Here is a 27,455-nt window from a genome sequence, read left to right on the forward strand (position 1 = left end):
TAACCAAACAAACCCCCCTATCAACTGTAACGCTAACCAAACAAACCCCCCTATCAACTGTAACGCTAACCAAACTAACCCCCTATCAACTGTAACGCTAACCAAACAAACCCCCTATCAACTGTAACGCTAACCAAACTAACCCCCTATCAACTGTAACGCTAACCAAACAAACCCCCTATCAACTGTAACGCTAACCAAACTAACCCCCTATCAACTGTAACGCTAACCAAACTAACCCCCTATCAACTGTAACGCTAACCAAACTAACCCCCTATCAACTGTAACGCTAACCAAACTAACCCCCCTATCAACTGTAACGCTAACCAAACAAACCCCCCTATCAACTGTAACGCTAACCAAACTAACCCCCTATCAACTGTAACGCTAACCAAACTAACCCCCTATCAACTGTAACGCTAACCAAACTAACCCCCTATCAACTGTAACGCTAACCAAACTAACCCCCTATCAACTGTAACGCTAACCAAACTAACCCCCTATCAACTGTAACGCTAACCAAACAAACCCCCTATCAACTGTAACGCTAACCAAACAAACCCCCTATCAACTGTAACGCTAACCAAACTAACCCCCTATCAACTGTAACGCTAACCAAACTAACCCCCCTATCAACTGTAACGCTAACCAAACTAACCCCCTATCAACTGTAACGCTAACCAAACTAACCCCCCTATCAACTGTAACGCTAACCAAACTAACCCCCTATCAACTGTAACGCTAACCAAACTAACACAAAAAAGCAATGCCTCGCTCCCCTACGTGACCTAGATATTGTATTGTAGGCTGTGTGCCGTTTTGGAATGTATGTACTGTAGTTCTGTCCTTGAGCTGTTCATGTATATTAATGTTCTGTATTATGTCATGTTTCATGTTTGGACCCCAGGAAGAGTAGCTGCTGCTTTCGCAACAGCTAATGGAGAGCCTAATAAAATACCAAACTCACAACCATATCAACTGTACCACTAACCACACTCCAAGAGAGATGTGTATGTGTGACTGCTGTAATGTAAAATCTATATAAAAAACATTTCAGAAAATCTTTGTAAAATATATTTTGATCCAAAAGCTGATTTGAAAAAATACAAGATGTGCAATCACAATGGTTACAAGGCTTCACTTACTCATACTGTAACTATTCAGCCCGTCAATGTATTCAACTTCTATACTAGAAAACTCATATCTTTAAGGCAATCAAATTGCATAAAGCAGGTGAAATGTAGTGTTATATTCTATGAGTAACACATAATACCCAAGCTAGCTCTTCCGTGGAGTCTCTTCAAATGTCATAATAATAATAGTAATAGTCGTCAAATCTGACCAAGCATAGACCATCATCTACCTCTCCTCATCTTTTATTCTAGCTTGGTCCATTGCTGTCATTGTCAAGCAAACATGTTTGGCATGACAATGTGTGAGAGGGAGTTGGAATGATTATACTTATATTCCCCATAACAATGATCTTGAGAAGTCCTTTAAAATTACTCTCAGTTTGAGGCACCAAAAGGTATTCAAAAGGACATTGTCAGTCCAACAACAGGGTCTGGTTCCAAGTCCACTCATGATAGCATATAATGCTACACATGATCCAAAGTGAGATGAGCGACGTTCATGACAAATCCCAGAAGACTTTCCCTTTGAGACAAATTGCTCTGATATTTACTTTAGGGTTCACTACAATGATATGTTCCTATGTCCAGTTATATTAGTATATTCAGTAGATCAGACCAATCCAGGGTTGTGTTCAGTAGCCTGTAAATAACCATGATTTCTCATTGGACAAGTTCAGGTAGTCATTGGTAGAATAGTACCTCACAGTTTCCCGCCGTTTCCTTCTGTTTGGTGCCTAATGGACACGACCCAGGATTTCAACTGACTGGGTTAAAGGGGCAATCTGGGATTCAAACAAAGTGGTCGATGTATCAATCCCAGGTTGTCCCTTTAAGTCTAATTGATCATTTTCAGTGTAACATCTCTATGAGGACACAAAGCAGCAGTATTAGCCTAAGTACCCTTTTGCTACAAAGTCAGTCAAGAGTGCTTATCAATATGGAATCACATTCATCTTATCAATCTAAAAATAAATATGTATCAGTCAGTAATACATTACAACAATGGAAACAGTCAAGTGTGAGATCAAAATAACATGATCTGTGTGTTTAGATTTTTTGGGTCAATGTTTCATGATATAAATGTACATCAGAAAAAAAACAAGGCAGAAAGTTCCAGAACAAAAGTAAAAGAGAGAAAGAACAATACAAACCATCCAATCTAAATGGGAAAAGGTTGGTTGTATCAGTGGTGGTTATAATGTCCTGCTATGCAAAGATGTTGGAGATGAAATCACGAAATCGCTTGGCGTACTGTTCTGGGTGGACAGTGGAGATTTCAGCACCAGCCTGAAGACAGAGGCATAGAGAAGGGTACACGTCAGACTGAGTAGCTCATATAATGGGAATGAAAAGCGTCAATGAAATGCTCATTTTCCAGATAAAAGTTAAACAAATAAGATAATGCCTTCAGGAAGTATTCATACCTCTTGACTAATTCCACATTTTGTTGTTAAAGACGGAATTCAAAATGGATTAAATGTTTTTAGAAATCTCACCCATCTACACACAATACCCCATAATGACAAAGTGAAAACATGTTTTTAGACATTGAAAATGAAATGGAAAACTATCGCACACAAGTATTCACACCCCTCAATCAACACATGTTTGAATCACCTTTGGCAACAATTACAGGTGTGAGTTTATATGGGTAAGTCTCTAAGAGCTTTCCACATCTGGATTGTGCAACATTTGCCCATTATTCTTTTCAAATTTCTTTAAGCACTGTTAAATTTGTTGTTGATCAACAATTTTCAGGTCTTGCCATAGATTTTCAAGTAGATTTAAGTATAAACTAACTAGGCCACTCAGGAACATTCACCGTCTTCTTGGTAAGCAACTGCAATGAAGATTTGGCCTTGTGTTTTAGGTTATTGTCCTACTGAAAGGTGAATTCATCTCCCAGTGTCTGGTGGAAAGCAAAATGAACCAGGTTTTCCTCTAGGATTTTGCCTGTGCTTAGTGCAATTCCATTTCTTTCTTATCCTGCAAAACTCTCCAGTCCTTAACAATTACAAGCATACCTATAACATGATGCAGCCACCACTATGCTTGAAAATATGGAAAGTGGTACTCAGTAATGTGTTGTATTGGGTTTGACCCAAACATAACACTTTGTATTCAAACCTGGTCTCAGAGCATTTTGTATTATTCTGTACGTAAATCCAATACCTCCACTTAGTATGATATGTATGTTTCATATGGTATGTATTACATTTTTGGATGTCCATCACCTATTTTGTATGATATTTTTCAAATTACAATCCGTATTATACATTACAAATTTGCAAAACGTACAATATGTTACAGACTTTAGCTAGGTGGCTATGTTAGCTAGGCTAGGGGTTAAGGTTAAGTTTAGAAGTTAGGTTAAAGGGTTAGATTTAGCTAAAAGGTTTAAGGTTAGCTAACATGCTAAGTAGCTGCAAAGTAACTAAAAAGCAGCATGAAGTTGAAAAGTTACTAATTAGCTAAAATGCTAAAGTTGTCCATGATGAGATTAGACGTTTGCGTTATACGCCCACCCATCTCGACAAACCACCCTACTTTCGTTTTTGCCTTAACCTGTTATGGCTAGGGGGCAGTATTTTCACGGCTGGATAAAAAAACGTACCCGATTTAATCTGGTTACTACTCCTGCCCAGTAACTAGAATATGCATATAATTATTGGCTTTGGATAGAAAACACTCCAAAGTTTCTAAAACTGTTTGAATGGTGTCTGTGAGTATAACAGAACTCATATGGCAGGCACAAACCTGAGAGATTCCTTTACAGGAAGTGGCCTGTCTGACCATTTCTTGAACTTCTTTGCCATCTCCATCTTTTACAAAGGATCTCTGCTCTAATGTGACACTTCCTACGTCTTCCATGGGCGCTCAGAGCCCGGGAAAAACCTGAATGTCGTCATCCCAGCCCCAGGCTGAAACACATTATCGCCTTTCTCAAGTGGCCGATCAAGGGACTGTGGGCTTAGGCGCGTGCACTGGCCGCCCCCGTCTTTGTGATTTTTCCTCTGTTTGCCGAAAAGGAGATTCCCGGTCGGAATATTATCGCTTTTTTATGAGATAAATTGCATAAAAATTGATTTTAAACAGCGGTTGACATGCTTCGAAGTACGGTAATGGAATATTTAGAATTTTTTTGTCACGAATTGCGCCATGCGCGCAACCCTGATTTACCATTTCGGATAGTGTCTGGGACGCACGAACAAAACGCCGCTATTCGGATATAACGATGGATTATTTTGGACCAAACCAACATTTGTTATTGAAGTAGCAGTCCTGGGAGTGCATTCTGACGAAGACAACAAAAGGTAATCAAACTTTTATAATAGTAAATCTGATATTGGTGAGTGCTAAACTTGCCGGGTGTCTAAATAGCTAGCCCGTGATGCCTGGGCTATGTACTTAGAATATTGCAAAATGTGCTTTCACCAAAAAGCTATTTTAAAATCGGACATATCGAGTGCATAGAGGAGTTCTGTATCTATAATTCTTAAAATAATTGTTATGCTTTTTGTGAACGTTTATCGTGAGTAATTTAGTAAATTGTTAGTAAATTCCCTGGAAGTTTGCGGGGGTATGCTAGTTCTGAACGTCACATGCTAATGTAAAAAGCTGTTTTTTGATATAAATATGAACTTGATTGAACAAAACATGCATGTATTGTTTAACATAATGTCCTAGGTGTGTCATCTGATGAAGATCATCAAAAGGTTAGTGCTGCATTTAGCTGTCTTCTGGGTTTTTGTGACATTATATGCTAGCTTGAAAAATGGGTGTCTGATTATTTCTGGCTTGGTACTCTGCTGACATAATCTAATGTTTTGCTTTCGCTGTAAAGCCTTTTTGAAATCGGACAGTGTGGTTAGATAAAGGAGAGTTGTCTTTAAAATGCTGTGAAATAGTCATATGTTTGAAAAATTGAAGTTTTTGTATTTTTGAGGAATTTGTAATTCGCGCCACGCCTATCATTGGATATTGGAGCAGGTGTTCCACTAGCGGAACGTCTAGATGTAAGATTAAGTAACCATCCATCTTATGTAACCATACCAAACATAACATATACTATTTTGATTGTCCCAGAGTTATTTTTAATATGTTACGTCTAGTTTATGAGACCAGGCTGTATATTCAGGACAAAAAGTTAATCACTTTGCCACATTTTATTGAGTATTACTTTAGTGCCTTGTTGCAAACAGGTTTGGTGCATGGTTTGGAATATTTTTTATTCTGTACAGCCTTTTTTTCAATCTGTCAATTAAGTTAGTATTGTGTAGTAAATACGCTGAACAAAAATATAAACAACAAAGCGTTGGTCCCTTGTTTCATGAGCTGAAATAAAAGATCCCAGAAATGTTCCATAAGCACAAACATTTCACAAATTTGTTTACATCCCTGTTAGTGAGCATTTCAAAGACAATCCAACCACATGACATGTGTGGCAAATCAAGAAGCTGATTAAACAGCATGATTATTACACAAGTGCACCTTGTGCTGGGGACAATAAAAGGCCCCTCTAAAATGTGCAGTTTTGTCACACAACACCACAGATGTCTCAAGTTTTGAGGGAGCGTGCAATTGGCATGCTGACTGCAGGAATGTCCACCAGAGCTGTTGTCAGAGAACGTTATGTTCATTTCTCTACCATAAGCTGCCTCCAACGTCATTTTAGATTATTTGGCAGTGCGTCCAACTGGCCTCACAACCGCAGACCACGTGTATTGTGTCGTGTGGGCGAGCGTTAGCTGATGTCAATGTGACCAGAGTGCCCCATGGTGGCAATCAGGTTATGGTATGGGCAGGCATAAGCTACGGACAACAAACACAACTGCATTTTATCGATAGCAATTTGAATGACCAGAGATAACGTGACGAGATCTTGGAGGCCAATTGTTGTGCCATACATCCACCGCCATCACCTCATGTTTCAGCATGATAATGCACGGCCCCATGTCGCAAGGATTTGTACACAATTCCTGGAAGCTGAAAGTGTCCCAGTTCTTCCATGGCCTGCATACTCACCAGACAAGTCACCCATTGAGCATGTTTGGGATGCTCTGGATTGACGTGTACGACAGCATGTTACAGTTCCCGTCAATATCCAGCAACTTCGCACAGCCACTGAAGAGAAGTGGGACAACATTCCACAGGCTACAATCAACAACCTGATCAACTCTATGCGAAGGGCATGTGTCACGCAGCATGAGGCGAATGGTGGTCACAACAGATACGGACTGGTTTTCTGATCCACGGCCCTACCTTTTTTTAAGGTATGTGACCAACAGATGCATAGCTGTATTTCAAGTCACGTGAAATCCATAGATTAGGACCTAATGGACTTATTTCAATTGACTGATTTCTTTATATGAACGGTAACTCAGTTGGATGTTACGTTTATATTTTTGTTCAGTATACAATGTTATTGATCCATCCTCAGTTTTCTCCTATCACAGCCACTAAACTCTGTAACTGTTATAAAGTCGCCATTGCCCTCATGGTGAAATCCCTGAGCGGTTTCCTTCCTCTCCGGCAACAGAGATAGGAAGGACGACTATATATGTAGTGACTGGGAGTAATGATACACCATCCAAGGCTTTGGAAAACTTCTCTGGTCATTGTGGTTGAATTGGTGTTTGAAATTCACTGCTTGACAGAGGGAACTTACAGATAATTGTATGTGTGAGGTACAGAGACAAGGTAGCCATTCAAAAATCATGTTAAACACTATTATTGCACACAGAGTGAGCTTATTACGTGACTTGTTAAGCCACATTTTCGGGCCCTAACAAAGGGATTAAATACTTAAACTCAACTTTTTAAAATTAATTAGTCAAATGCTCAAAAACAATTATGCTAACATTATGGGGTATTGTGTGTAGGCCAGTGACCAACAATCTACATGTAATTCATGTTAAATTCAGGATGTAACAACAAAATGTGGAAAAGGTCAAGGGGTGTAAAAACTTTCTGAAGGCATTGTATTCTAATGGGAGACCCTTAACCCTCTAATCTCAAAGACGTGATCAGCACAACATCGAAACCAGGGAAAACAAGAAATTGCATTGGGAACAGGTCACTTTCAATTATTGATTAATAGGGAATGATGTTAGAAAAAGCAATAAATGCACAGTATGCACCAGGCTGTATCACATCCGGCCGTGATGGGGAGTCCCATAGGGCGGCGCACAATTGGCCCAGCGTCGTCCGGGTTTGGTCGGTGCAGGCCGTCATTGTAAATAAGAATTTGTTCTTAACTGACTTGCCTAGCTAAATAAAGGTTAACATCACAGTATGCACTGAGTATCTCATCCCTTCGCCCTTTTCACTCACCCCATGCTTGACAGTTTTGGCTGCGTGAGCGGCTTTCTTCTTGGTGTCGTACTGTGTTAGAACGTCTATCAGACCCATGAAGTACACCTCCTTCTGAGGGGCTCCTGAGGGGGGAAAACAGACCAAATGCTGAATAAAGTCACTGCTTAAAAACCCAAATGACCCAACTTGCAGTGTAACTTCGAATCCAGGAAGTCAATTCCATTTAAAAATCATTCAATTCAGTAGGTAAATTGAGAATCCAATTGCTTAAAATTATTGACTTGATCCAAACCCTGTAATTTCCCAACTTCCCTTGAACCTACCAGGGGCACTCCTTATGGCATACACATCCACATAGGGGTCAAACTCCCCGGGCCCCAGGGGCTTGCAGGAGGCCATGTAGCCAGCGATGCCCTCAGGAGACGTGCCGTAGGAGCACGCGTTAGGGACCTGCGTCAGGCCATTCTCAGTCTCCCCATCCTCCTCATTAGAGGGCTCCTCTCCCTCCTCCTCTTCCCGCTCAGCCCGCCCCAAGTCATGGATACCCAGGAGCAGGCTGTAGTCCATGATCTTTAGCTTGACAAGAAACTATAGAACAGGACACACACACCAGATGATTACTATGAATGGAGATGGTGGTATAATGGCAACAAACAGCTAGAATGTTTCTACTGCCACCTTGTGTTAGACTCAATAGAATAGGATGACAGTTTCTAGAACTTGAGAGGTCAACCTAGAAATAGACTGAATTCTAGTTCTAAATCTGTGGAGGTCACATTACCTCCACATCTCTGTTGAGTTTCTCCATGACCTTCTCCTTCTGCTCCTCGTTCACATACACCTTCTGCATGTTGTTTCTGAAGTCCATGTCCTTGTAGGTGGGCAGCTCTTTCACCTGAGGGCCCGTTATGAAGCAAACGCATGAGAACTTTCCCAAGCATGTCAAGTGGCCCCTAAAACTAAACTCCGGACATCGAAGCCCATTCCACTGCATTTTTTTATTTTTCTTAGGATCATCAATTTGTAATATTATGCAATTGTTTCTAGTCGCCACCAGTAGATTGCCACAACCTCATGAGGAAAAAAAACAACTAACTTACTATTCAAATCAAATCTTATTGGTCACATACACATGGTTAGCATATGTTATTGCGAGTTTAGCTAAACGTTTATGCTTCTAGATCTGACAGTGCAGCAGTATCTAACAGGTAATATCTAACAATTCCACAGCAAAACCTAATACACACAATCTAGTGAAGGAATGGGATGAGAATATATCAATATACGGATGAGCAGTGACAGAGCGGCTAAGATGCAAGTGTAGGATACAGTATATACAATATACAACTTTCAATGCAGAATTACTTTCCCATTGTTCCTCAACTGCAGTGTATGATATACAATTTTTATCCAACGTAAAAAAAAAAAATCTTTCAAATTTTGCTACATCAGACCGAATCAAGGTGGTGGGTCACATGTACTGTGGGTTAACGTCACGATACCAGAATTTTGACTTCAATTTCAATAGCAGGTTTAGTATCACAATGCTCGATACCAAAATGATACCACGGCAAAAGAAGGTGTATTAGCCAAAGTCACAGAATGGCACTTGATCCAGACAAATCTTTTGAGATCAAACTCATTACATTTGACATTTTCAGAGACAGCCATGTATGCATTAATGCAGAATCCAAAACTCTGTCCTCAGGACCCCAAGGGGTGCACATTTTGTTTTTTGCTCTAGCACTACATAGCTAATTCAAATAATCATCAAGCTTTGATCATTGTAATCAGCTGTGTAGTCTCAGGGGGAAAACTAAACATGCACCCTGTGGCTTCCCGAGGACAGAGTTTGGGAAACACTGTATTAATGAATCAATTGCATCATACAATCAATTTGACTTCATTTTTACCAATCTAGCTACATAACGGTAATCATTTATTTGAATGCTATATCTATTGATAAACCAGATAAACCAGGTGTCCCGTGTGGCTCAGTTGGTAGAGCATGGTGTTTGCAACGCCAGGGTTGTGGGTTCGATTCCCACGGGGGACCAGTACGGGAAAAATATGTATGAAATGTATGCATTCACTACTGTAAGTCGCTCTGGATAAGAGCGTCTGCTAAATGACTAAAATGTAAATGTATATCAAGATATAGGCCTATTCACAACACAGGTGAATGCATATTCAATAAGACTGTATGCATGCATTGACTTTTTGAGCTTGTTTTGGCTGGTTTTATGGGGCTACAGAGGAATCAACAACATTTGCATAGAAGCAGCAATGCCTTCTTTTATAAATGTGTGCTCCATATCTATGAGCTAAAAAGGACTGGAGAGATGCGACTGAGGCAAGGGACACAAAGTGAATTAATAAAGATTTTGGGAATAGCTAGGTTTCCATCCAATTGGCGACAGATTTTCATGCAAATATAAAAAAAATCTGCATAACAACTATATGCACATTTTCCCACCAGAGATGTGTTACGATCACATTTACTTTTTGCACTATTGGTTAGTGCCTGTAAGTAAGCATTTCACCTGATGTATTCGGCGCACGTGACAAATAAACTTTGATTTGCAGATAAAAGGCTGCACGTAATGACATAAAAATACCTAAAAATTCCCATGTACCGAATAAAAATACATGTTAAATCAAATCAAATTTTATTTGTCACATGTGCCAAATACATCAGGTATAGAAATGCTTACTTACAAGCCCTTAACCAACAATGCAGTTAAGAAAATACAAAAAATAAATAAAAGTAAGAATAACAAATAATTAAAGAGCAGTAGATAACAATAGCAGGGCTATATACAGGGGGCACCGGTGTTGAGGTAATATGTACATGTAGGTAGAGTTATTAAAGTGACTATGCATAGATAATAACAGAGAGTAGCAACATCGTTCCCGCGGGAGGAGGGGGGCAATGCAAATAATCTGGGTAGCCCTTTGATTAGATGTTCAAGAGTCTTATGGCTTGGGGGTAGAAGCTATTTAGGAGCCTCTTGGACCTAGACTTGGCACTCCGGTACCGCTTGCCGTGCGGTAGCAGAGAGAACAGTTTATGACTAAGGCTGGAGTCTTTGACAATTTTTAGGGCCAGGCAGTGATGCAACCCGTCAGGATGCTCTCAATGGTGCAGCTGTAAAACCTTTTGAGGATCTGAGGACCCATGACAAATCTTTTCAGTCTCCTGAGGGGGAATAGGTTTTAATGTGCCCTCTTCACGACTGTCTTGGTGTGCTTGGACCATGTTAGTTTGTTGGTGATGTGGCCGCCAAGTAACTTGAAGCTCTCAACCTTCTCCACTACAGCCCCGTCGAAGAGAATGGGGGCGTGCTTCGTCCTCCTTTTCCTGAAGTCCACAATCTCCTTTGTCTTGATCACGATGAGGGAGAGGTTGTTGTCCTTGCACCACACGGTCAGGTCTCTGACCTCCACCCTATAGGCGGTCTCATCGTTAAATGGGTTTCCATCGCATTTTCAACTCTACTGATGTTTCTCACAAAAAAAACATTTATATAGCGAGATCATATTATGGACAAAATAGTAAGATTTGTATTTGTCAAATGGCAGCCAAGCATCGATTATCATGTCACCAAAATAAGACCCTTGATATTTATTGGAAAGGGGCATAAAGCTAATCACCTTGCACTTTCACCACCCTGTTTAGTTCATCATAATTTAGTTCATCTGTAGCCTAATAAACTGCATGCTTTCCCGACGAGTCGTAGAGGGAGGACCACAGAACCATGTTATCACTTGACTAAGTTTACTTCAATATGATGGTTATTATATCAACACCAACCCAAAAAGATCCCACCTTGTCTAGTGTATCTTGTTTTGTTGACATAAAAAGATTGGATGGAAACCTGGTTAATGATTATGTTTTTTTGGTGACAATCAGCTCATTTTGCAGTATGGTACCACAAACAAAGTACTGTGGTAGTGAATTGATGTTAGCGTCATCTGTAATATAGCAAAGAAAGTTGGAAGCTACCGGTATGTTCTGTTCTTGCATTGTAAAGTGTTCTAGCCTGTAAAGGACATTGCTTTGCGAACAGTAATTAACAGTTGCAACATTTCTACATTATTCAACTGTTTGCTTCTGTACAGCATGAAAGGGGAGCTAACATGATGCATCCCAGACTCCCAGTGAGTTCAGTGGTTCCTCAATACAGGCTAGATCTAGCAATGGATAATTGGAGCAGGCACAGTGCTCGTGCCATAAGGTGATATTGTCTACAGACTTGATCCTTTCTCAATCAGAAGACGACGTGAAACGCGTATGAAAGAAGTACCGAAAGTAACAAATTCTAGTAGCAAACTGTTTTTTAAATGTTATAGGATATAAAAAGTTCTGAACTTTCGGTATACCGTGCAACACTACTGTGGGTGCCTAACAGAGCTAGTCCTTAAGGCAATTTTCACATGTATGGTTGGTTGCGTGAGATAGACATTCTTAGTTGGCTTACCCGCTCTTTGTCACTTGCTTCACGAGACACCAGAGAGCCCTGAGTATCAATAAGATTACAGTTTAATAGGCAAGGTCAGGGATTATACGAGTGTAAATCATGAAGTAGCGTAAGGAACAAGCATTACAGAACACTGCAGGTGTACAAGCATTATACAACAGGTGACTAGAGTTGCAAAATTCCAGTAACTTTCCCAAAATGCCCAGGTTTTTAAGAAATAAATCCTCCAATCAGGACTCCTGGAAAACCTGGGAATTTTCAGTAAGTTACCGGAATTTTGCAACCCTAGGTGTGTCTCTCTCTCATCTGGATGTTGTACTGTGTGTGTGGGTGTGTTTGTGTTTTTCGCTCAGTCTCACCTTAAGGTCGTACTTCCTGTGCACCACCAGTCTGTGGCTGAACATGTTCCTCATGACGATCAAGTAGGTCTCCTCATTCTCTACACCGACACGGTACATCCCCAGGAACTGGGGCAGCAGAGTGCTGCCGTGACACTTCACTATGTGCTGCAGCCAGGGAGAAGAGGGGGACAAATTAATGGCGAATAGACTGTGATTGTGTCTGAAATGACTCCAAGGGCCCTGGTAAAAAGTAGTGCATTATATAGAGCCATTTTTTTGTTTGTTTGTTGTTTACAAGCAAACGTCACGTTTGAGGGATGCACGCGCATCCCGCACCAAAAACCTCTGTAGCAGGATAGCTAACACTTAAGTCGGGACCTTGACAAATAGTGAGTGAGTGATGACGACAAAAACACACAAGACTGACGGCTATAGCTCTGTTCAACAAGTATATTATTCTTCTGGCTTTACCCATCTCTATTTGTGCTATTTTACCTTGCCTGGCTGGCTTGCTACAGTAGGTAATCAATCCTCTGATGAAATCTGTGATGTATCTGATTACATGTTTGTTAACTTGAATGAGCTGCATTTGAAGTTGCACGTGACCGTTTCCACTGCTATGTAAACAGAGCTTTTGATTCCAAACTGTGCTCACAACTTCTCATAAAGCGGCCGGGAAACGGTTCTGTGGAATAGGATGCCATCTGGAACACACCGGTACTATACATTCACATGTCTCCTTTCACCTCTAGTTGAATATGAAAATGAAACGTTTTTCTACACTGGAACCAAATTGCTTGCTCTTACTTTTTCTCTTTATCTTGCCCTTTCTCTCTATCCAGGTTACAAATATGTCCCCACTTAGTCTGACCAAAAATGTGTCAGACTAAGTGTCAAATTGAAACAGAGGTGGTCCCTGCAGATATCTCCTTCCTATTAACCTTTCTGGCGCAGGTGTTCCGCTAGCGACTCACCTCGACAACATCCGGGGAAATTGCAGAACGCCAAATACAAAATACAGAAAGTCATAATAAACATTCATAAAAAATACAGGTGTTATACATCAGCTTAAAGATTAACTTCTTGTTAATCCAGCCGCTTTGTCAGATTTCAAAAAGGCTTTACGGCGAAAGCATACCATGCGATTATCTGAGGACAGCGCCCCACTTACAAAAGCATACAAACATTTTACAACCAAGTAAAGGAATTACAAATGTCAGAAATAGCGATAAAATGAATCACTTACCTTTGAAGATCTTCATATGGTTGCAGTCACAAGAATCCCAGCTACACAATAAATGTTCGTTTTGTTCGATAAAGTCCCTCTTTATATTCCAAAAACTCCGTTTTGTTGGCGTGTTTTGTTCAGTAATCCACTGGCTCAAAGGCGGTCAAAACATGCAGATGAATACATCCTAATAATACCGGAAAAGTTCGTCGAAACATGTCAAACGATGTTAATAATTAATCCTCAGGTTGTCAATTGTCTAAATAATCAATAATATTTCAAACGGACAATAGCGTATTCAATTGAAAGGAAAAACAAAGGGCGCGCAATAAGTCACGCGCGCAAACCAGCACTGCATGATTCTACACTCCACTGACAGAAAGGTCTCATTCTTCTTCATTTTTCAGAAAACAAGCCTGAAACAATGTAAAGACTGTTGACATCTAGTGGAAGGCATAGGAACTGCAATCTGGGTCCTAACCCATTAGATACTCTATAGGCATTCAATTGAAAATACTCATATCAAAAAATAATCTCACTTCCTAGATGGATTTTCCTCAGGTTTTCACCTGTCATATCAGTTCTGTTATACTCACAGACATTATTTTAACAGTTTTGGAAACTTTAGAGTGTTTTCTATCCAAATCGACGAATTATATGCATATCCTAGCTTCTGGGCCTAAGTAACAGGCAGTTTACTTTGGATACGCTTCTCATCCAGACGTCAAAATACTGCCCCCAAGCCATAAGAAGTTTTAAGCAAAGCTTCCCTCAAGAAGGCAGGGGCTGTACTCGACATAAAAAAATTACAAGGCAGTGATGTTTAAACAACCAGTGACCCTTGAACTTACTACCTCAGGCCACTATTGTTTAAACATTTTAGACAAAGACAACACACAGAGTCCATGTAAAAATGAGATTCTGATGGACACAGTGAACATGGAGATTCTGACCAAACACAGAGCACATGGAGATTCTGACCGACACAGAGCACATGACCACATAGGAAAAACACAAAGTATTGTTCAAACTTCAAACAGTTTGGACATTCTACAATTGATAGACTTCAGAAATGACTCAGCAGTTCTGGGAATAATGAAAATAATATTTCCATTCTACGGCAGATAGCAAACAGTTGTGACAAGCCTGAAACACAGCAAAGGTAAGCCCAGAGCAGCTGTTAGTTTGCCACTGGCTTCCAAGTACAATGAAACAGTGGCTGTAGATCTACATGAGCTGGGACCAAGTGTGTGGTACCTTCACATAATCCACCACTTCACACGCTTCAGCGCTGGAAGCATTGTGAATACAAAGAAACCCAGTGAAATCATCAAGCACTTCATTCATTCCTGGATAAGTGTGCATGGCCCGCCCCAGAAATTGTACAGTGACAATGAAATGGCATTCACATCCGACCTCCGCATGAAGCCAACATGCTGACCAGACCGCACGCTTGCGCCATCGTGTGCACGTTGATTTTGTCCACCCACACCAGACGCGATCAGGACACGCAGGTTGAAATATCAAAAACCAATTATATTAATTTTGGGACAGGTCGAAAAGCATTAAACATTTATAGCAATTTAGCTAGCTAGTTTGCTGTTGCTAGCTCATTTGTCCTGGGATATAAACATTGGGTTGTTATTTTACCTGGAATACACAAGGTCCACTTGGTCATCTCTCCTCCTTCCTTCAGGCTGCTTCTTCTTCTTATTTTGGACATTACATGGCGTTTGGCAAAAACTTTAGGTGCATTAGCGCAACTGACAGGAGTGTGGACCTAAGTTCATCTTTCAATCACCCACGTGAGTATATGCTCAGAAAAACCATTGAATAGATAGCACGTGGGTATATGCTCCTAAAAACAAATGAGATGGGAGAGGCCGGACTTGCAGCGCGTTGAGTGTCACAAATAGAACATATTTCTATTTTAGCGCCTGGACACGCAGACGCTTGCGAGCAGTGTGGGTGCAATGATTGAATAACATGTGTACATTTATTTTGCAACGCTCGCGCACGCGACGTGTCCGGTCACTGTGGAAACAAAACAAAAAAAAGTGTATGGCCTGGCAGATGCATCACTCTACTGGTACAACAAAGTCAAGACAACACTGCTGAGTACAGGTGGGAAAATGTCACAAGTGGATCCTGCAGTCTTCTATTGGCTTGATCAAGACTGCAATGTGACTGGAGTACTTGTCAGTCATGTTGAGGACTTCATCTGGGGGGGCTCACAGACCTTTGCTACAACTGTGATCCAACACATCAAAGCTGTTTTCCAGGTTGGCCACAAAGGAGCAGCTGTCTGACTGACTAAAAATGGAGCATCCGGTCTTGTGCTCCTAAAGGCACTCAGTAATGGAAAGTGGCAGCTTGAGAAATAAAAACTGTTACAAAACCCATTTGTAATGGGGAACTTAAATAATACTTGGGACATTTCATTATTTTGTTGCTGTTTTATTTGTCTTTAAAGAAAAGTGGGAGATTGTTAAGTTCATGTGTTAAGTATCCCTATATTTCTGTTAGTACGGTGCTATCACTCTGTTATTAGTACGCCTGCACCGTAGTCTCACTGGAAATGGACCTGGCTGGAGTGTGAAGGTGACTATGTACTGTGGAAATATGTTGTTAAACTGGAACCTAGTCATTGTATCATTTTAAGTTAACGGCAAACCACCCAAAAAATAAATAAATAAAGACCTGACTTCGCTGATAGCAAGTACATTATCCCTCAAAATAGTTATGACTGATATGTGGTTGTCTCACCCAACTATCTTAAGATGAGCGACTTACAAGTAGTGCATTCTGGATAAGAGTGTCTGCTGAATGACTAAAATGTAAATGTAAGGCTTTCAAATTAAAATGTAGCCAAAATGTTTTCCCTCTCATGAACACGAATTGATTAACGCCAAGTTCAATGAGACTTAAATTTGTGAAAAAGCATAATTGACTAACATTTCTCCATTCCAAAGATAGAAACTGTATTGAGGTGGAAAAAAAGATTCTCTCCTCACCTAGTGAACGGCTTGCTATGCAAAACACGAGGCATGGATGAACAGTCCTACATGATATACCCCCCTACTACTATAACCTAACACTAGTTCCACCAGAGTACACAGACCAGACCATATGATTCAGTAGAAGATGCTAATTTGCAATTCAAGGAAGCCCATGTTGCTTTAATGCTTTTGATGCAACCAATCAAATGTTTTTGTTTATCAAATGCACTGTTCATTTCACCCAGCAGTACTAGAGCATTGCAACACTTGACCATAATAAAAAAGGGCAACTTTACCCTCCCTTGGGCTGTATTACAAATTGCACCCTATTCCCTATGTAGTGCGCAAATATTGACCAGGGCCCATAGGACTCTGGTCAACAGCAGTGCACTATAAAGGAGATATGCCATTTGGGATGAATCAATTGGGTTTTGAACTGAAGTTAATTGAGCTGTCCACAGACAGGGGTTATTACCTGATGGTATTCAGACAGGATGCCGTGCATGTCTGCCACGTCCTCACTAGAGATCTGCTTGATGACCAGCGTGCGGTCATAGGAGGTCAGGAGGATCCCCTCCCCCTGGGCATACCCACCTCTTACAGGAGGGCTACGGGTCAAAGAGACCTACAGGGTTGAGAAAAAAAAAACAGGGTCGTATTCATTAGTTCACACCGTTTTTTGTGCTTCTAAATCTGCATTGCTAGCTCTTTGGGGTTTTACATTCAGTTTCTGTATAAGCACTTTGTGACAACTGCTGATGTAAAAAGGGCTTTATATGATTGGAAAAGTTCAGGAAGTCCCTCCCCATATCAGTCCGTTTTCTTCTGTTGATGATGACAATCTTAATATTTAACTTTAGTTTATTGCTTTAGTAGTCATTTGGCTCTGGATGGATTACTAGCATCCATACATGCACATAGGGAGTGGATGAAGAGGAATACTCCTTTAGAATAATGCGCTGTGTCAAGATGTATCAAATATATTTATACATACACAAAATTAGTATAACCAAACATTAGAAACACCTTTCTAATAGTTAGTTGCACCCCCCTTTTGCCCTCAGAACAGCCTCAATTCGTCAGGACATTGACTCTACAAGGTGTCGAAAGCTTTAAACAGGGATGCTGGCCCATGTTGAATACAATGCTTTCCAAAGTTGTGTCAAGTTGTTTGGATGTCCTTTTAGTGGTGGACCATTCTTGATACATGTGAAACTATTGAATGTGAAACTCAGCAGCGGTGCAGCTCGACACAAACCGGATGCGCCTGGCACATACTACTATACCCAGCTCAAAGGCACTTAAATCTTTTGTCCCTCTGAATGGCAAACATACACAATCCATGTCTCAATTGTCTCAAGGCTTTAAAATAGTTATTTAACTTGTCTCCACCCCTTCATCTACACTGATTGAAGTGGATTTAACAAGAGACATCAATAAGAGATCATAGCTTTCACCTGGTCAGTCTGTCACTTCACCTGGTCAGTCTGTCATGAAAAGAGAAGGTGTTCTTAATGTTTTGTATGCTCAGTGCCTTCAGAAACTTTTTCCAAATGTTGTTACGTTACAGCCTTATTCTAAAATGGATTACATAAAACAAAATCCTCAGCAATCTACACACAGAACACCATAACGACACATTTTTGCAAATGTAGAAAAAAAATCTAAACAGAAATACCTTATTTACAATGACACTCAAAATTGAGCTCAGGTGCATCCTGTTTCCATTGATCATCCTTGAGATGTTTCTACAACTTGATTGGAGTCCACCTGTGGTGAATTAAATTGATTGGATATGATTTGGAAAGGCACACACCTGTCTATATAAGATCCCACAGTTGACAGTGCATGTCAGAACAAAAACCAAGCCATGAGGTTGAAGGAATTGTCCTTAGAGCGCAGACAGAATTGTGTCGAGACACAGATCTGGGGAAGGGTACCGAAAAACGCCTGCAACATTGAAGGCCCTCAAGGACACAGTGGCCTCCATCATTCTTAAATGGAAGAAGTTTGGAACCACCTAGAGCTGGCTGCCCAGACAAACTGAGCAATTGGGGGACAAGGGCCTTGGTCAGGGAGGTGAACAAGAACCCAATGGTCACTCTGATAGAGCTCCAGAGTTCCTCTGTGGAGATGGGAGAAACTTCCAGGAGGACAACTATCTCTACAGCACTGCACCAATCAGGCCTTTAGGGTAGAGTGGCCAGATGAAAGCCACTCCTCAGTAAGACACATGACAGCCCGGTTGGAGTTTGCCAAAAGGCGCCTAGACTCTCAAACCATGAGAAACAAGATTCTCTGGTCTGATGAAACTAAGATTCAACTCTTTGGCCTGAGACTAATCAGGATCGAGGCAAAGATGAATGGAGCAAAGTACAGGGAGATCCTTCACAAAAACCTACTCCAGAGCGCTCAGGACCTCAGACTGGGGCGAAGGTTCACCTTCCAACAGGACAACGAACATAAGCACACAGCCAAGACAACGCAGGAGTGGCTTCGGGACAAGTCTCTGAATGTCCTTGAGTGGCCCAACCACAGCCCAGACTGGAACCCGATCGAAAATCTCTGGAGACCTGAAAATAGCTGTGCAGCAAAGCTCCCTATCCAACCTGACAAAGAATGGGAGAAACTCCCCAAATACAGGTGTGCCAAGCTTGTAACATCATACCCAAGAAGACTCGAGGCTGTAATCGCTGCCAAAGGTGATTCAACAAAGTACTGAGTAAAGGGTCTGAATACTTTTGTAAATGTGATCAGTTTTTGTATTTAATAAATTTGCAAAAATTTCAACAAATCTGTTTTTGCGTTGTCATTATGGGGTATTGTGTGTAGATTGATGAGGAATTAAAACCAAAAAAATCAATTTTAGAATAAGGCTGTAACCTAACAAAATGTGGAAAAAGTCAAGGGGTCTGAATACTTTCTGAAGGCACTGTACATCAACACTCGTACCTGGTAGTCGAGATCCTCAATTCCGAAGCGCTCCCTAAGATTCCGGAACACCTGAGGACAGTATTCTTTAAACTTGAAATGTCCTGGTAGATTCTCTCTGCGAAAAAAAAAAAAGGGGTGGAATTCACACATTTGCAGTGTTTACTAGCCTCTCCTTTATCACTCCCTCTCTCCCTCCATACTTCTGTCCAAGCCTCATTCGTTTTGGCATTTTAAACAGAGTAGTGACATAGACCTACTGGTAGATAGGCCAATTGTATTATGTATATTTAGAGTAAGTATTAACAAGAGTGAGCGAACACATTACTTGTTGAAGAAGTGGTTGTTGACTTTGATCTTAGTGTTGGCTTTGAAGTCATCAGGCAATAGCATGACAGGAACAGGCACTTGGTTTAGGTCATTTATCTGCAGAAATAAGTACTCCCATTAGCTAGAAGACTTTCATCATGGTTAGTGCTATCAGGGACCCTTGGGACGTCCCTCCCCTAAACCCCTACCCACAAACCTAACCCTTACCTTAAAGTGTTACTGACAGTGTTTTAGCAACATGAAATCTTAATATCAGTTCATATACACCTCTAGGAAGAATACGTCACCTTAAATGTTTTAACAAAAAAACTTAAAAAAAAAAAAAATTCAAGCGAGCACTTCGTCATTTTCACACATTCATAGAATGTTTGGGAATGACGTAGAGTAAGGCATGTGAAAATTATACAGGGGGAAAGCGGCCGTGCATTAGGACAATTAATAGACACTGCAGTTAATAAAACCTAATAAAAACATCTGTCTTGTCCAGGACCGGACTCTACACCATAGCCAATCAGAGATACCTCAGGCCTATATGCAAATAAGCCAATAGCCACACGGGGCTGCCATCCTTAACTCTGAACTAGTGATGGGAAGTTCAGCTCTTTTTACTGACAAAATCTTTGACTCGTTCAGTCAAAAGAACGAATCTACTCATTTCTTTCATTCGAGTCAGTAATTCCCAGAGCATGCAGGACCCCCTGTCGACGAACGATGAACTGAAAACTTAAGAGTCATGATTCTACAAGCCTCTGGTTCACATGTCGTTCACCATAGGGGGCTTATTGGAACTATCATTTGTGACAGACTTGTAAATGTGCGCTTTAAAACAATGTACATTACATGACCAAAAGTTCGAACATCCAATTCCAAAATCATGGGCATTAATATGGAGTTGGTCCCCCCTTTGCTGCTATAACAGCATCCACTCTTCTGGGAAAGCTTTCAACTAGATGTTGGAACATTGCCGCGGGGACTTGCTTTCATTCAGCCACAAGAGCATTAGTGAGGTCGGGAACTGATGTTGGGCGATTAGGGCCAAAGGTGTTCGATGGGGTTGAGTTCAGGGCTCTGTACAGGCCAGTCAAGTTCTTTCCCTTCACTGGAACTAAGGGAACTAGCCCGACCCATGAAAAACCGCCCCAGAACATTATTCCTCCTCCAAACATTACAGTTGGCTCTATGCATTGGGGCAGGTAGCGTACTCCTGGCATCCGCCAAACCCAGATTCGTCCGTCGGACTGCCAGATGGTGAAGCGTGATTCATCACTCCAGAGAACGCGTTTCCATTGCTCCAGAGTCCAATGGCGGCGAGCTTTACACCACTCCAGCCGTCACTTGGCATTGTGCATGGTGAATTTAGGCTTGTGCGCGGCTGCTTGGCCAGAGACCCATTTCATGAAGCTCCCGACAAACAGTTCTTGTGCCAACGTTGATTCCAGAGGCAGTTTGGAATTCGGTAGTGAGTGTTGCAACCGAGGACAGGCCATTTTTACGTGCCCCGCACTTCAGCACTCGGCGGTCCCGTTCTTTGAACTTGTGTGGCCTAACACTACGCGGCTGAGCTGTTGTTGCTCTTAGACATTTCCACTTCAAAATAACAGCACTTACAGTTGACCGGGGCAGCTCTAGCAGGGCAGAAATTTGATGAACTGACTTATTGGAAAGGTGGCATCCTATGAAGATGCCACGTGAACGACTCTTGGCGGAATGCATTGCTTGATTGCTGTGAGGGTGATAAGTAGCCTAACGACTCAAGCTAAATTATTTCGCTGCTCTGTTGTTCGCTACATACTTCATATTGCGGAGAAGAAACTAACCTCCGTGAGCGTAGCGTTTGGGGCTTTCCTGCATCTGGGCTTTCCTGCAAGGGCTTTCCTGCATCTGCAGGCGGCTCAGGAACTCCGCCACTCAGAAACATTCACTGTCTTCTTGGTAAGTAACCCCAGTGTAGATTTCAAATCAAATACATTTTTATTCGTCACATGCGCCAAATTCAACAGGTGTAGATCATACCGTGAAATGCTGACTTACAACTCCTTTACCAACATAGCCGTTTAATAATAAGCGTTAACAAAAATATTTACTAAATAAACTAAAGTAAAAAATATGAGCAACGAGGCTATACTCACAGGGTACCGTGTCAATGTGCGGGGATACAAGTTAGTCGAGGTAATATATACATGTAGGTAGGGGTAAAGTGACTATGGATAGATAATAAACAGCGAGTAGCAGCAGCATAAAGGGGGGGGGGGCAATGCAAATAGTCCAGGTGGCCATTTGATTAGCTGGTTAGCAGTCTTATGGCTTGCGAGTAGAAGCTGTTACGAAGCCTTTTGGCAAGCGCTCTGGTACCGCTTGCTGTGCGGTAGCAGAGAGAACAGTTTATGACTTGTGTGACTGGAGTCGTTCACAATTTTTTGGGCCTTCTTCTGACACCGCCTAGTATATAGGTCCTGGATGTCAGGAAGCTTGGCCCCAGTGACGTACTGGGCCGTATTGGTATGTAACTTATGAAAGTTGTATTGTCCATTTTGTTTTGTATTTAAACGCCCCTTTAAACATGTACATGACACTGCAACAAAATTTCCCCATGGGGCCACTAAAGTCAGTAAGTATGCAAGTATGCACTAGCCTCTGTAGCACCTTGCGGTCAGATGCCGACCAGTTACCATGCCAGGCCGTGACGCAACCGGTGAGGATGCTCTTAATGGTGCAGCTTTAGAACCTTTTGAGGATCTGGGGACCCATGCCAAATATTTTCAGTCTCCTGAGGGGGAAAAGGTGTTGTCATGCCCTCTTCATGACTGTCTTGGTGTGTTTGGACAATGATAGTTTGTTGGTGATGTGGACACAAGGAACTTGAAACTGTCAACCCGCTCCACTGCAGACCCATTGATGTTAATGGGGGCCTGTTTGGCCCTCCTTTTCCTGTAGTCCACTATCAGCTCCTTTGTCTTACTCACATTGAGGGAGAGGTTGTTGTCCTGGCACCACACTGCCAGGTCTCTGACCTCCTCCCTATAGGCCGTCTCATTGTTGTCGGCGATCAGGCCTACCACTTGTATCGTCAGCCAACTTAATGATGGTGTTGGAGTCGTACTTGGCCACACAGTCGTGGATTACAGGAGTACAGGGGGGCCCCTGTGTTGAGGATCAGCGTGGCAGATGTGTTGTTGCCTACCCTTACCACCTAGGGGCGGCCCGTCAGGAAGTCCAGGATCCAATTGCAGAGGGATGCGTTTGGTCCCAGGGTCCTTAGCTTAGTGATGAGATTTGTGGGCACTGTGGTGTTGAACGCTGAGCTGTAGTCAATGATCAGCATCCTCACATAGGTGTTCCTTTTGTCCAGGTGGGAAAGGGCAGTGTGGAGTGCGATTGAGATGGGTCATCTGTGGATCTGTTGGTGCAGTATGCGAATTGGAGTGATGATGGTGTTGATGTGAGCCATTACCAGCCTTTCAAAGCACTACCGACGTGAGTGCTACGGGGCGGTAATCATTTAGACAGGTTACCTTCGCTTTCTTGGGCACAGGGACTATGGTGGTCTGTTTGAAACATGTAGGTATTACAGACTCGGTCAGGGAGAAGTTGAACATGTCAATGAAGATACTTGCCAGTTGGTCCGCGCATGCTTTGAGTACTCCGTCTGGCCCCGCAGCTTTGTGAATGTTGACCTGTTTAAAAGGTCTTGCTCACTGGCTAACTTTTATATTATGAGTAAAGCCCATAACACAGTCCATGATGATGTGACACACACTTGACAGTCAACGGTCAATAATAGGTAGCCAGTAGCAAGTTGGCTAACGTTAACAACCTAACTAACGTTAGCTATCACATGTACATGCGCATTCAGTAAACATGTAGCTAACGTTTACGTGAGCTAAACGAACTGTACCGAGAACAAGCTAGATAGCACTAGAAGGCTAACTAACGTTAGCTAGGTAGGTTAGATAAGTTAGCTTGGTAACTAGCTAACGGAATGTCAAAATTGTCTAAGTTAGTTAACGTTAGCTAGCTAATAGGCTAAGCTAACGTTATCAAAACTGACGGTGACAACATAACGTGTTATACTCACCGAATGGTTTACACCCCACATAAAAACGCTCAAGACTGGGTCACTGGCACGAAATACCTTCACCTTCTGCTGCACAAAATTTTTCTTTTTGGTTTTGGTTTTTGGGGCCAATATCCCCATTGGACTGGAAACAGCGTTACCGATAGAGGCCATTGCGAAGCTTGCCTGGCTTTGCCTTGCTTGGGAACTTTTTTTTCCGTCTCCTGATTCTGATCTTCCGCAAACTCAAACTTTTTTTTCTTCTTCTCCCGATTCCGATCTTTTGTAAACTGACTTCCTCGTCACCGTGTATTGCAAATCAAAGGTTAACCGTGCCGCGCGCAGAATTTCAACAACACCTCGAGCAGGTCCTTCTAAATTCAGGTTAGTAGTAGTAGCCTACATTTGTGCTTGTTCTAACACTCATTTTAGATTTCAAACTAGTCTGTCTACTTAATATATATTCCAGTCCAGCCATTCTCGAACAATTATGGGGAACTGACATGCAGTCAGTTGGTCCAACTGTTCAGGTGTGATAAACCAAAGATATTTGTTACAAATAATATAATGTGATTAGATGGGCCGATACAATGGCCCTTTCATGAGTTCTTACTTACTATAACTATCCTTTCACAGTATTTATGCTATTACTGTAGCAATGCAGAGAATAAAAGCAGACTATGAAAGTAAGTCAGCTAAGTCATGTATCTAATGTATTCCATTGAAGCCAAATTCCATTGAAGCCTAAATTTAACTTTTGATTAATTGATCATTGAGGAATTGCAGCCCTCATGCGCTCTCTCTCAAAGCAGTGCTTTGTGCAGAACTTTCTGCCAACCCATATAGGCCACAACCCAGTGGCAATTTTAGCATGTAAATCTTGGTGGGGCAAACCCCGAAAAAATGTGAGCGTTGCATGCCAGCAAACCACTACACAACACAACACTAAACAATACATTAATTGCACTATAACGGTGACAAACAGTGCCCATAAACGGTTAGGGCCTAGATAAAGCTGTCCCAACAGCAGCTACACCTGGCTGTCAGTGGAGCCTTGTCTGGCAGCGAAACAGTTCATTCAGCCTCAATTCCTGCCTTTTAAAAAAGCATAGCTGATATGGCTGACTTGCTTAAACAAATGTGGTTTCTACTGACAATTGAGATGTACAAACTATGGCATAAGGGGACGACAAGCGGATAAGAGGCAATCTATAATTCCGATTAAGACGTTAATGAGCGAGCTAGGTCGGACGTAGTCAATATAACTATTTGATCAGCACTTTTGAAATGTACAGCAACAGAATTCAGAACATGGGCCGTTCTTACAGTGTTCTCCCTGTACACCAAGTCAGAACTGTAGGATAAATAAAGTGGGCATATAAGCAGACAATGAAAGCTCTTACAATATTCAATGATTACATTTCTGAAAACAGGTTATAGGCTACATGTGCACCACCAAGTCAGAACAGTTGGCAACATTAAGAGGGGAACAAAAATCAGATTATTAGGGCGAGGCACATGGGCTACTAACAGCTTACTACACAACATACACTTAGTATTACTTTCTTAGCTACAGTATACATATCTCCCTGGTATATTACATAATTTATGCAGCAGCATACAATACATTTTTGGACTCACCTTGTTGTACTGTGCTAACTTGAACAGGAAGGCGGCGCGGTGGTCCTTCGTGGGCAAATTTTGTCATCAAGCTTTGTCATCAAAGTCTGGCATTCTCTGGATTGATGGTGCTTTCAAGACAAATGGGAACTAAAGGTCTAATCATGAACAAGGTCGAATCATAATGACGTCAGTGATCTTCAGGTCGTGGCTCTAGAAAGAGGCCTGAGTTCCCGACTTACAATTCCGAGTTGGAAGACCGTTCAAAACATATTTTCCCAGTCAGAGCTCATTTTTTCCTGAGTTCCCAGTTGTCTTGAACTCACTGAAGACAGATTTCACAGTTCTGAGTTAACATTTGTTTTGAGCGGATTGACAGCATGGCCAATGTTGAATTTGATAATTTTAAGCTTGCAAAAGAGAACCTTAAACTGAGAATTGGGACCACACACCCACTCCACTGTATAGCAGGCTAGTGATTGCTTTGCTTTGCAATTAGCCACTGAATCAGTGCTTTGCAATTAGCCACTGATTCCTTCCAAACCACTCATTGTTGAATTTGCGATTTCCAACTTGTTGTGTAATGTTTATGTCCAATGGCCGATAAGCACCGATTCATTTTATCTATAATTTCTCTTCATTATTTCTCTTCATATGACAAGGATTAAAAAGGATTGCCAGTAGATTGTCTACTTGATTCATGATGATGACTGCTAGCTAAGATTTTGAAAGTATGATGTTGACATGATCAGTCCAATCAAAGCTACTGTAGATATAATGTGATTTGACGTCATTTTATCTGTGGCCAATGACTTTGGCCTTCTTGGATGGGCACTTCTAATGTAACTCAATGGCAGTGTCAAGGATTCTAGGAGTGGTGGTTGGAGTCAGGCGCAGAGAGCAGAGGTAAAGTATATCGTCTTTATTTTCTCCGGCACAAAACAGTCACGCCAAAACAGAAGGGCGCGTAATAATAATGACCAACCCAAAACACAGGGCAAAACGGTCCGGAGAGAAAAATAAGACGTCAGCCAGCACATCCAAAATACAAACAGCGAAATAAATATATTCCCACGGAACAAAAAGCAAGGGGCGCAGCCCGGTAAATCTTCTGACTAAACCTGTCAGTAAAAATGTAACAATCACGGCCCACCGTCCTGAGTGGACAATAAACAATCCCGCACAACACCCCAACTGAAAACACACACTAAATAAGGCCCCACTAATGACAGACACAAAACAGGTGCGGAACAGACAGACAAAACCAAAAGACACAGAAAAAACGATCGGTGGCAGCTAATAGGCCGGCGACGACGACCGCCGAGCGCCGCCCGACCGAGGAGGGGCGCCACTTTCGTTGGATCCTGTGACAGTACCCCTCCCCTGACGCCGGCGTCGGGGACGGCCAAGAGGGCGAGGCGTCGGCCAATAAGGTCGGCGACGGTGGAAATCCAGCAGCATAGGGGGGTCCAGAACGTCCGCCGCCGGAACCCAGCACCTCTCCTCCGGACCGTACCCCTCCCAGTCCACGAGGTACTGCAGGCCCCCTACCCGACGTCGGGAGTCCAGGATGGCTCGGACTGTGTACGCCGGGACCCCCCCGATGTCCAGGGGGGCGGGGGGACCTCCAGCACCTCATTGTCCTGCAGCGGACCAGCTACCACCGGCCTGAGGAGAGACACATGAAACGAGGGGTTAATGCGGTAATACGAAGGGAGTTGTAACCTGTAACACACCTCGTTTATCCTCCTCAGGACATTGAACGGCCCCACAAACCGCGGACCCAACTTCCGGCAGGGCAGGCGGAGAGGCAGGTTCCGGGTCGAGAGCCAGACTCTATCCCCCGGGTTAAACACGGGGGCGTCACTGCGGTGGCGGTCAGCGCTCTCCTTGTGACGTTCGCTAGCCCTCCTTAAACATTCCTGGACCGCGTTCCAGGTCTCCTTAGAGCGCTTGACCCATGCCTCCACCACAGGAGCCTCTGTCTGGCTCTGTTGCCATGGCACCAGGACCGGCTGATACC

General features: G+C 42.2%; 1 protein-coding gene across 1 annotated transcript; it reads right to left on the bottom strand.

The window, feature by feature from the left end:
• Positions 1-1,060: 1,060 nt before the first annotated feature.
• LOC106572589 (phosphatidylinositol 5-phosphate 4-kinase type-2 gamma) lies at positions 1,061-24,208 on the bottom strand. Its single transcript, XM_014146911.2, has 10 exons — positions 23,834-24,208; positions 19,757-19,854; positions 19,450-19,546; positions 16,973-17,122; positions 12,289-12,435; positions 11,930-11,968; positions 8,230-8,343; positions 7,772-8,036; positions 7,467-7,570; positions 1,061-2,420 (listed from the first exon to the last, which is right to left on the bottom strand). The coding sequence occupies exons 1-10, from the start codon at positions 23,984-23,986 to the stop codon at positions 2,340-2,342; spliced, it is 1,248 nt and encodes a 415-aa protein (XP_014002386.1). The 5' UTR covers positions 23,987-24,208; the 3' UTR covers positions 1,061-2,339.
• Between the last annotated feature and the right edge of the window lie 3,247 nt (positions 24,209-27,455).

The sequence above is a fragment of the Salmo salar genome, chromosome ssa15, assembly GCF_905237065.1.
Source record: "Salmo salar chromosome ssa15, Ssal_v3.1, whole genome shotgun sequence".
Taxonomy (NCBI): Eukaryota; Metazoa; Chordata; class Actinopteri; order Salmoniformes; family Salmonidae; genus Salmo; species Salmo salar.

Coding starts and splice junctions, on each gene's coding strand:
- LOC106572589 (XM_014146911.2), bottom strand. CDS start 23,986: ATGGCCTCTATCGGTAACGCTGTTTCCAGTCCAATGGGGATATTGGCC. Junction 12,436..16,972: donor TCCTGTCTGAATACCATCAG/GTAATAACCCCT, acceptor CCCTGGCTGCAG/CACATAGTGAAGTGTCACGG. Junction 2,421..7,466: donor CCAAAACTGTCAAGCATGGG/GTGAGTGAAAAG, acceptor CTCTGTCTTCAG/GCTGGTGCTGAAATCTCCAC.